General features: G+C 39.6%; 1 protein-coding gene across 7 annotated transcripts in view; it reads right to left on the bottom strand.

Moving 5' to 3' along the window:
- SRGAP1 (SLIT-ROBO Rho GTPase activating protein 1) overlaps positions 1-12,225 on the bottom strand; it is a 123,026-nt gene that overhangs the window by 47,709 nt on the left and 63,092 nt on the right. For 6 of the 7 annotated variants that reach the window (XM_069974380.1, XM_069974390.1, XM_069974399.1 and 3 more), the window contains exon 3: positions 11,614-11,776. In XM_069974380.1, coding sequence (XP_069830481.1) covers positions 11,614-11,776 — 163 coding nt within the window. Of the gene's footprint in view, positions 1-9,645; positions 9,984-11,613; positions 11,777-12,225 lie in introns of those variants that run through there. The other variant, XM_069974424.1, reaches the window with a different exon arrangement.

Genomic DNA, 12,225 nt, shown 5'->3' with positions numbered 1-12,225 from the left:
AATTACAGCGAACGATTAACGATAATTTTTGGTTCAGATCTAAATCAACAACATACGAACGATTTTTCGATCGTTGCCTGCAATTACACAGAACGATCACCGTTTAAATTTGAGCAATATAACAATTTTTCACACAATAATCCTCTGGTGTAATAGAGCCCTAAAGGAGTAATAGCATGCCTAACCCACTTCATTGTTTCCCAAGATCAGTCCTACAGCTTTATCCCACTCAAGAGCACCAATACCAGGCACAGACAGTACTAAAATTAAAGTACAGAGCCTGGTAAACTCTGAAGTGGTCGCAGAGCTCACCAAAGTGCTGTGAAACGGATCTTCAGGGGTGCGACCTCCACCATTCTAATATGGATGGGCCATCAAGGTTAAAGTCCTGCTAACCTCTTTAACCTTATAGTACAAACAAGCATGGAAAGATGATCTCATATTAGGTCATATTTCAATCAGATAAAACCTCACTGTAAACTAAGACAATAAGTAGATGTTCTCATGTATCAGCCAAGCTACAACAATAATGAGGTAATAAGGTGTGAGTAAGCACATGAATATTCTGCTTACATAAACATTGTAAAGGTACAAATACCATATTAACATACTGTATACAGTACCATGTTAACATACTGTATACAGTTTTGGGTGACTCTATCCTTTATGTTGACCAGAAAGCCTATCCATGAATCTAGATAGCAGTCAATGGACATTATGACAGCTTCTGACCTACTGGTAACATGCTTATAGAAAGTTTTATTTTTATAAGTATACTGTTAAGGTAAAGTCATGTGTGTTTTATGTTATTTTTAATACAAAGATTTTAGATAAGACAATGGGATTGTTTATGGGCACTGTCAATATGAAAAAAATTGTCCCAGAGACAGGTCAGGCGGTTTCATTAGTCAGGTTTGGGTGTTCAAACCCCTACCAATTAATTATACACTTGGCCAAGCACTTCACCCCTAGGATAGCTTTCTTTTTCTATCTTGCAGCAGAAGATGGTCTCTACTGTAAAGGTCCTATTACACCAAGTGATTATCAACCGTCTTTGGATGATTATTGCTTAATGTAATGGCTCCTGTTAAAAGGCAACAATGAGATGATATGCACAATGTTGGCTGATCCTCGTCTTTTAACATGTTTGAAAAAAACTTAAGATAGTAATGGTCTGCTTGCCTGAGCCCCAAATAACAGGAGCGTGGGCAGCAGACCACCACTATCTCCTATGTGCTCCTGCAGCCCCCCACGAAGTACTCAGCTGAGCATTACTCTTGGCTCAATCTAATGATCACTGAGGGTCCAGAGCTCAACTAATCAAAACTTTTTACATGTCTCTAGGACATGTCAAAAGTTTTTTTTTATGTTGTAATTCTATTTTACTCTAAAATACTTCCCTGGGGCTAGCCATACTGGAGACGCACATTTCCTGTATAGACTGTGCAGCAGGCATGAATGCTTTATGCGGATCAGAATTAAAAGGTTGTTAATGGACAGAGAAAGGTTAACTGCTAAATGTGATGTGTCACCTAGATTGTTTTCTTTTACCAGAGCCAGATCCATCCTAAACCTTTTTTAACTCTATACATAAAGGTTTCAAGTCCCCCCCTTTTCCTTCAGACTATTCAGATTTAGTTCCTTAAGTCTTTCCTATATTTTTGTAGGTGAGGTCTCTAGAACTGGACACAGTATTTCAGATGTGACCTCACTAGAGCTCTATACAGCGGGATCACAATTTCCTTCTTCCTATGATTATATTTTTAGCTATACAGCCCAGCATATGACTAGCTTTCCCTACTTCTGACCTTAAAAAAAAATAATAATAATAAGTTTCACATTTTTTGCCTCAGTGGATTCAGTCGACACTCTCATGATAAGGTTACAGGAAGTCATCCGCAAACCTAACATGTGGAGATTATATGCAGCAAACTGGAAATTTTTCCCAAATTATTCAGAGCAAATTCATAATGAATAATTTAGGTTCAGGATAAAACGCTACAGTAACAAAAGAGGGGAGATCAAGTCATTGTTCCACACTAGCATAGCGCTTTAAAGGAGAAGTCTGGCGAATTATAAAATCCAGCAGCCGGCAGGGAAGAAATTGATTACTAACTTACCTCACCCTTGTGCCGCACAGAGCAGTGGAGTCGGAGTCGTGGAGTTAGAGCTAGTTTTTGATGGAGTCGGAAAAAAATGTAACGACTGACTCCAGCTTTAAAAAAATCTTTATAAAATGTAGAATTTTGATATGAATTTTACAAGTTTTGCTCATTAATATATATTATGAGCAACATTCTAATAGGACACTGGCCCTATTAGATAAGGGTGGTCATGGAAAAGTTGTCGGTCACTATTTGGCAGTTTGTTTCTGAGCTGGAAGAGTCCATTGTGTGGGGGGAGATCTGTGCTGTTCTCTTCCTAGATGCTGGATGACTGTATATGAGCAGCAATATGGAGATATCCTGTGTAATATAGAGGAGGAGGAGGAGGAGGAGGAGAAGACAGAGGTAGTGTAGCAGTAACCTCTGTCCTCAGTGTGGTGTTCTCTCTGGGAGAAGATTGTGTGTTTCTCTTCAGTGTTCTATGGCTGCAGCTGTGTGTGTGTGTGTGTGTGTGTGTGTGTGTGTGTGTGTGTGGTGTGCGCTATGGCTGCAGCAAGCTGTGTGTGTGTGCTATGGCTGCAGCAGGCTGTGTGGGTGTGTGTATGCTATGCCTGCAGCAGGGTGTGTGTGTGTGTGTGTGTGTGTGTGTGTGTGTGTGTGTGTGCGCGCTATTGCGTGTCCCCACAATGACCTTCTATATCACTGTGTGACCCCTCTCTATATCACGGGGATCTGGCATTGTTAGCAGTGTTTCTTTAAGTATGGTGAATAATTAGTTAGAAACATAGAAGACTGTCAGCAGGAAAAGACCACCTGCTCCATCTAGTCTAGTTGTGAGTAGTTCAGGACACGGAGGCTGGAGATTGGCTGCATCCACTGCACACACAGGAGAATCTGCTTTATATACAGTATTCCTTTTTTCACTCAGAAGTCACCCCAGGATCATGTAGGACATTAGGGAAAAGCTGCTGAGCCAGTGTGATAAATAACTCCCCTGGTATATGACTGGCCATTTATGAAGGACCAGGAGTCGGGAGTCGGAGTTGGTCCTAATAAAATTCAGGAGTCGGAGTTGGAGTCGGAGCTGCAGTTTATCAACTCCATAGCCCTGGTGCCGCAGTAAGCTGCAGGATCAGCTGCGGAACTCCGCCAGAAGGCATTTTCCCCCCAGTTGTGATGTCCATCAGTCCTGTCCCAGCTGATGGACTGGCCACTAAGCCAATTAATGACTTGAGCGGTGCCCCACCCCAGTCACTGACTGGCTGAGCAGTCAGTCCATCAGCTAGGCCATGATGTGTCAGCTCCGGAAGTCTCGAAGCCTGACGGGGGTCCCACAGCGGGCATGGGGAGAGGTAAGTTAGTACTTGTAATGAATATCCCCCTGCCCCTGTCGGATTTTATAATCCCTGGACTTCTCCTTTATACATAAGTTAGATATAAAATAAAACACAACAATCACGGACCTCAGGGAGATAAGCATAAAAAAAAAAAATCCAATGTAGTACTCAATCAAGAATCTCCATTGATACATTACCCCCTGAAAAATTTGAATAAGTAAAGACAGGGTCCGTGGAGCCTCAGTAACGAGTCTCAAAACGCGGGAATAGACAGATATCCCTCTTGGGAAGGAAACCTGTTGCCAGGGGGTGCCTCCCAGTGAGATCACCAAACCACCCTGATATGTAGTCCCTTAAGTCCCACTCAGTTGCGAGTATGGGGACACAAATAAGGGACCACCCTGGTATTTCCCTATGTCATAGTCAAACTCAGTGACATGCAAGTGGCATGACAAGGAAACTACCTAAGCCAAGTATACATCCACAGACAGCTGTTTCGCAGTATTGCCCCTCATCAGTGAGGAGTAGGATTCTGACTTATGGGGACAATGAACAGTAGACCAACAAAACACAACAATCACTGAGCTCAGGGAGACTAGCAAAAAAAACAATGGAGTACTCAATCAAGAGTCCCCATTCATACATTGCCCCATGAAAAATTTGAATATGCAAAAAAACGGTCTGTGGAGCCTCAGTTGTGTGCCTCAAAACGAGGCTCCACAGACCCTGTTTTTGCATATTCAAATCTTTCAGGGGGCAATGTATCAATGGAGACAAAAACTTAAGGGGGGTGTATTGAAGCTGTACAATCAAGGTGAGATATGAAATTTTTAGAAAATTTATATGCATATATGTAGGTGCAACAAATTTAAAAAATACTAACTTGTTGAAAACACTTTAGGATACACAAATTGTGTCAAATGCAGCAAATGAAACATTTCAGCCATTACTTCCATTTATTACTGACATGCTCTCCAATTTTGTTGTTGTATGTAAGCACGTCTGCCTCTTCTTCGTCCCTTTATCTGTTCTCCCTGGTATGCAATTACTCTGACACAACTCTCATTCTATTCCTCTGATCCCGGATTCATTAATGCATAGAATACACTGCTTGGTTCTTGAATGTTTGTATAGACAGCTGAAGTGATTTATTTGTACACCCGTCCAGATCACTAGAACGTGCTTTTAGCCTCCCTTATTTTCAGGTAATGTGGTCCTATCATAAGACATGAAAGAAGTAGACCTGTACATAATGACTGCTTATAATCAATACATGCAAGACAGATATGACTAAGCTTCTCTAATATTATATGAAATACCCACTAACTTTTAAAGCTGCCATTAGTTTAGTTACCCCAGTGGACCTGCAGTGTGGCTGCTTAAACGTCCATGGTTTTATATGTCAAGAATAAACACAGCTGGTGCTGGGAGATGAAAGAGGGAAGGATCATGATGAAAGAGCACAAAGTTATGGCACCAAAGCAAACATATGTGATGCATAAAGTTTCCACTGTAAGCACTTCACTTAAACATCCTCATATAATATAGAAGATGTATTCTGGTTAAAGCTATTCCTCTAACCATCAAATTCAGAATTTGTTTTCTGTTACATTTCAGAAAGTTAAAATGAATTTCAAAAGGCTTGTATCAAGTGACATACATCACATGGTTAACTATGGCGGACACACAATATAATGCTGTGATAATTAGTCACAAAATTATTTGATTTACTGAAGAGCAAGGATCATGGCATTACTATATAGGCAACTAAATAAAAAAAACAACCAAAATTGACCGAAACCAGCACTGAGGATAAGGCTAAGAAAATGAGCTTCATTCTTAGTGTTCCCATGTGCTATAGGAATATGATTACACACCTTTTTTTTTTAATAGATTCTTGATACACCCTCCCAGTCCCAAGATATGAGTGTTCATTAGTCTGACAATTCACTTAAAGGGACACTTACAGCAGTTTACAAGACTCTAAACTGCTGTTAGTTTCCCTTTAAAAGTCTAATGGGTGTGAACTTAATACAGTCAGGTGGTGTGAATATATTAAGGGGTATATAAACACACATCTTCTGATTGTGTAATCACGCACATCACTGATATTTCCTACCATTATTGACAACTGTATAGTCAAATCTATGAACCCATATATCTTGGGAACAAGAGGGCATATCAAGAAATTGTAAAACTTGTAAACTGGGCACGGGGGGGAATTCGACTAGTGACCCTCTTTATAGGTGCAGTTTTAAGATAACTTCACATGTATCGGATCCACAGCGGATTTCACATCACTAGAACACCACCTCACAGCATGGGGTTAATCTCAATATAAATGCAAGGGATTTTTAAGAACATCTGGACACAATTTATAATAGCTGTACAATTAAACCCAGGATCAACAAAATTACAGGGGAAATGCATTTTCAGTAAAAATCTATTACCATGGGTACCCACAGCCATGGTTTATTAGAAAACCAAAAAATGATATTAACATGTAAGAATCCCACTGCTTATTGTAAAACTAAATAAGACTTTTGGGTTTTAACAACAAGCAGTAATGGAGCTACAGTACAAAAGTAGCAGATGCCACTTTAGGTTTACAGCTGAAATAAAAAAAAAAAAAATTATATATATATATATATATATATATATATATATATATATATATATATATATATAGGAAAAAGAAGGTTTGGGAAGACAGCGTCTTTAAGTGAAAAAAAGTTTCTTTATTTTGCCATATGCACACACAAAAAAAGTTACGACGTTTCGGCTCTTCTAGTACATCCTGAGCCTTCCTCAAGTATAGTGCTACTACAATCCTACACCATATTTAAATACATATAAACCAATCACCAGGTCGTGACAATAAAATCATTAGCCAATCACTAGATTCCATAGGCGGGGACAAAATCACAGGTTATTTTATATCCATTATACCCAGGTATACATCTTTATTTATACATTAGCTTTTTTCCAAAGCCTATTATCATTCCTACCCCCTCCTAAAGACACACGATCTCCTACTGATCCACGAGGGACTCCTCCGCACGGACAGACACATCGCCTCCTCGCCACCGCTTGTAAACAACGGAACTGCGGCTGCGCACACTCCAGATCCACATTGGCGAACACGTCGTCCTGGTGACTCGACACTATCCATATGATTGGTGCATTGTCCATAATACGTCAGCATATGCAAACCACACTCGCTTCACTTGGCGTTTGGCGTGGCCATGGTTACCAAGACGCGGTTTGTGCCGATGCAATCGTTCTTTTTTTGTGTGTGCATATGGCAAAATAAAGAAACTTTTTTTCACTTAAAGACGCTGTCTTCCCAAACCTTCTTTTTCCTGGATTACGTATTGGGTGTTAGCCAACCTAATTGAGGACTGTGCGTCACAAAGGGAATTCCGCTGTTTCTACAAGGATTTGGAGCATATATATATATATATATATATATATATATATATATATATATATATATTTAAAGGGGGAATTTATCACTTTATCATACCATGTGACAGGACAGAGTGGCAAAACTGCAATTTTTGCAAGCCCCATTGTGGAAACATTTTGACCAACTTTTTCATGCCTTAGGGAATAAAAAAAGGTTTCACATTTCAGGGCACACAATATTAATTATATAGTTTATCTCACGTAGTGAATACGTTAAAACAGAAAATACCCGAATTGCTGTTTTTGGTCACCCTGCATCCCCCATAAAAACAAGAATTAAAAAGTGATAAAAATGTCTTGGGTACCCCAAAACACTGTAATGTAAAAACTGATGTCCCCCGAAGAACTGGTACAGTAAAATAAAATATTGTGGTTAAAACAAAAGCATTATGATGCAAAAGAAAAAACGTTTATGAACGTTTCTGGGTATAAGGGCTGAAGCCTTGGCCATGAAATAGTTAGCAATAATCATTGCGTCTTTGCCAAAGATATTTAATGGTATACTTGTGTTGAAGCTAAAATGCAAAGAATTAATGACAGTAAATAGAAGCTCACTTGTTACACTGGAAGACAAAGACACAGGAAAGAAGAAAAGCCTAAGCAGGCTTGATTGGTACTATTAACAACTGAGCACAGCATGCCTATAGTGAATCCTATTTTTGGGGACACATTCCTTGTGATTTCCGGCGCTCCATGCAACACTGGGCCGAGAAACCAAGCCATTCAGAATGCTAAGTGGCTGCAGTGGTTCTATTAGAATTAAGTAGAGCACAGTGTTCCAACCAACCCAGCCTTTCACATCCCCATTAGGGAGAGATGACAGATGCAAACAAGACGCTGGAAAGAGAAAGAAGAATTCCAAGGAAGCCGAGTTTTTGTAAACCCCATGGTTTGAGCCTTGAGGGTGCATTGCAGTGCTCATCTGAATGCGTGTCTTAGCATGTGTGATAATGAGCAGAAACAAGCTAATCTGCTTGAAAGGAGTTCACTAATGAAGTTAAAGAAAATAAACAGGAAAATAGAGGGCTTATTCTGTATTCTTTCCACTTAACCACTTCAGATACATACAGTAGAGTGAGGTTCACATTGATATTATCAATTGCTGTGACCACAGTTTCACAATCATTGGTAGAACTTTAAATGGTTTTCCTCAGGTAAAAGATTTCTCACTAAACTCCAGAATAAGTGAAAACATATGATGCCATATTCACATAGGATCCCACATTCACTCTAATAAGGCAGGAGCGTTCTCTAATATATTCTGAGACACAGTTTCAATTTTTTCTTTACTTCGCTATACATGTGATTTTAAATTTTACTCGCTTTGTGTTTTTAATATAATAATATTTTTTCTTCACTTCCTGGTTTGGACTTTCCCATGATGCACTTTGTCTCCTGTGATGTCTAACTGTTAGAGGCCTTACAGCTTGTTCAGCCAATCAGAGCTGACCAACCTGAGTCATCTGACAAAGGGAGGCTGGCCTAACAGGGCTTAGACCCACCTCCCTCTTGATGACGTCATTGTCACAAAATGGCTGCCACAGAGCAGCCTGGGGTCAACAGTCATTAGGTAAGAATGAGTTTACTTCACTTCCTGGTGGGGGATTGAGGGGGAAGGGGGGGGGGGAGATAGGTGATTGAGGCATATTACAAACTTTGTAATGTGTTTAAAAAGCTTTTTACCGAAGTTGTCCTTTATCTCATAAGATGACGTCTAGTGCAGTGCACTACTGGTAAATAGAACAAGGAACAACAGCCTCTGATAATATTCTGATAGCCTCCATTTAAGGCTTACAACAAACAATAAACTAAAACAACAGAGACCAACTGGCTGATCCCGGAAAGATTAATATGCCCAATATTGTCTAGTTTACTTAGGCTGGGTTCACACTATGTTTTTGCAATCCATTTTTTAATCGTTTTTTTTGCAAAAAATTGATGAAAAACAGATCATCCGTTTGATCCATTTTTTCTGAAAAAAAAAAAAAAGAAGAAGAATGTATCTGGGTTTTTTTACCGGACACAAAAGTAGGGTCAGCTACGGTTTTGTGTCAGTTAAAAAAAAAAACGGATCCGTTTTGTTCCTTTTTTTTTATAATGGAAGTCAATGGAAAAACAGATCAAAATGGATGCACACAAATGCATTTTTTTTTTCTTTCAAAAAACGGGTTGCAAAAACGTAGTGTAAACCCAAGCCTTAGTGACACTCTATAGCCCATGTACTATTTTTCTTTCATTGTACAGGCCAAAACTATGGGGGAGATTTATAAAACATGGTGTAAAGTAGGGGCTTAGTTGTCCCTAGCAACCAATCAGATTCTACCTTTAATTTTCCCAAGAAACTGTGAGGAATGAAAAGTGGAATCTGATTGGTTGCTAGGGGCAACTGAGCCAGTTCTACTTTACACCATGTTTGATAAATCTCCCCCTATGTTTATACCACTCTGCTGAGCTTTAGGCAGTGCATTACTTTGCATTCATTACCAATTTCTCATTTTGGTTTTCCAATTTGTCCAGAAAAACAGTTGGCAGTATTTGTGACTTTCTGATAAGTGGTTGGCAACTCTGACCGTCAGAAAGTATAGGAAGTCGCCAAAATAATATCTAAATCATCAGTGTCTAAATGACAGCCTGCAGTTGCCCATGCTCATATATAAAATATTTTTACCTCAAATCTATACTGCAGGCCACTAATAATAAAAGATCAATTGTTCTGAGTGAGGAACATAACTCACAGAAATTACTCCAGGATAGGAATCATTTTGACAGGAAACAAGTCATCTTCTCATTCCCCTAGACTGAGTCTTCTCTGAGATAACAGCTTTCACACTACAAGGTTGGTGATAATGGTGACTGCCAGATTTCCCTCAAGCACAATGTCCATTTACAGACAATTATCACTATAACCCATTGTTATTTGCTGGATACAGAAAATTCAATGTGTGTAAATGTACCTTAGTTTAGACTGACTGCACTGTATGCCAGTGATAAAAGGATCTGATCCCATGTGGTTAAGGGAATTCTATTCTATGGTGCTATAAGTAAAAGACAAATCCCTTTATGGATAGAGACTTGGGGGGAGATTTATCAAACATGGAGTAAAGTGAAACTGGCTGAGTTGCCCCTAGCAACCAATCAGATTCTACCTTTCATTTTCCCAAGAAACTGTGAGGAATGAAAAGTGGAATCTGATTGGTTGCTAGGGGCAACTGAGCCAGTTTCACTTTACACCATGTTTGATAAATCTCCCCCTTGGTTTTTGCTTCTACCTAAACGGATTGGAAGCACAAAGACAGGACCAATGCCCTTGATATAGAAATTAAGTAATTAGTTTTCCTTGGCAATGATGCCCTCATCACTTGGATGAAGGAGTGGCCATAGGAGCCCATAAGTTTGGCCTCATAGGATCGTCCTCTTACTGATGTGCAATGAGTGACTCACATACAGTACATGAGGGGGAGGCAGCTGTGACAACATGTCAACAACTGAACTTCCAAGATCACATGACAGCTCTGCCATTTTGGTCATCAGGCCATCCCTGCTAATGGAAACTAGTGCTTTACTTTTAACAAAAAGTATTTTTTTTGCCTCCCCACAACCTCTTTAATGTTTTCATTAATACACAAAGGCAAATGCACCAGTCACCAAAATGCTGTTTTCAATTAATTTTGTACAAATCATTTTTGTATAACTGTCATTGACATTGTGCTGATTGTCATCTTTAAGAACAGTTATTAGGCTTCCACCCCTATATAGCCCTCATGAACTACACATTTTATCAGCTAAGGCTGGGTTTACATTGATAAGTTGCATCTTTTGCAGTATTTGTCAGAAACTGACCACAACTGAGAGCACAACTGACGCCAAAAAGGCATCAGTCGTCATCAGTCTTTTCATCCTTTTGTTAGTTAAATGCCCTCAGTTGCCATCAGTTTCCATAATTTTATTGTATCAGTTTTCATCAGTTTTTTACTCTATTTTTCTATATTCAAATTTTAATCACATTTTTAAATGATCAGTAAAAGGGTTGCAGACAGGTCCTGGAGCAGCTGTGTTGTACCTATTGTCTTGGCCATGGCTGAAGAGCAGGATGTAGGGTTGTCAGGCACTGTCTGGATACAAAAGGAGAGAAAGGGAACGCTGTAGCACCCACCCCCTCTACCCAGCTTCACTTCGGGGAGATTTCATTTCCTTTCGGCTCTCCTTCTTCTTCTGCTTGGAGCACTAGAGGCAAAAGCCGGAAGATGCAAATGGTCTGCGTCTGTAACCGGCACTCCATAGGCTTGAATGGGTGGGGAGCCCAATGATCAGACAGACTGCACAGAAGAATGCTTCAAGATGCGTTCCCGAGCACTGGTTGTTTGGCGATCCGGAATTGTCCCATTCAAATGACCGAGATCAGCTCAAAGATGTGTTCTCCTCCTGCGCCAGAGGAAAACGCCACCGAATCGCTGTAAACCCAGGCTAAGTGGCCAGTTATGTGACAAAGTACTCAATGCTGAAAAATAAGTGAATATGACTGGTCTACAAGATCTAATCCATAGACCTTCAGAAAAAAGACAAAAGTACCTAGAATTATTACTATATAGCCTGAAAAAATGGCAATAACAACTAAAATGTAGTTGCCCATTATTAACAGATGTTATCTCTACATTACACAGTAACAAACATGGAGGTGTGGTTAAAGAAAATGCCGTAAATACCTTCTTAAACATCCTGGTAGAATCTTCACTTATCTGCATGAATCGCATTATAACGTTGTTTAAGTAAATATCACTCAGAGTCGCATGATCTTTGCTTTCTCTTCTCACTTGGTTCAGAAGTAAATACCAGCAGTTTACAGGGGACAGCAAATTCTGGTCTTTCCTAGGAAGAACAATTACAGAGAATTAACAGACAGGATATGTGAAAGTCAATCACAGCCCACATACTGTACTGAAGAATAAGCATTAATAAAAAAAAAAGCCACCTGGAAATCATAGCCACCATTTATATTCCCTACATATTAAATTACTATGTTGTCATAAAGGAACTAAAACACACCAAGTGTTTTTGCCAAGTATTGGGTGCTTTAACAATTGTTCTAGCCACTGGATTTTCTGGGCTAAGGTGTGAATTGCCCAGGGTGCTGGGACCAGACTAGAGTGATTAGCTGGGGAAGGAGACATGTAATAAGAGGGGAGAAGGGTTGCTGTTTAGCCTGCTAAAGCACCTTATGCAATAAAATATATGCCTGGAGATTCACTTTAAATGTAGCCAATGTTTTTGGTTATGTAAATGCTGTAATTATTTTAGCCACATCCACAATATGATGG

The sequence above is a fragment of the Dendropsophus ebraccatus genome, chromosome 1 (genome assembly GCF_027789765.1).
Source record: "Dendropsophus ebraccatus isolate aDenEbr1 chromosome 1, aDenEbr1.pat, whole genome shotgun sequence".
In the NCBI taxonomy this organism is placed as follows: Eukaryota; Metazoa; Chordata; class Amphibia; order Anura; family Hylidae; genus Dendropsophus; species Dendropsophus ebraccatus.
This window is presented reverse-complemented; position numbering and strand designations above follow the sequence as displayed.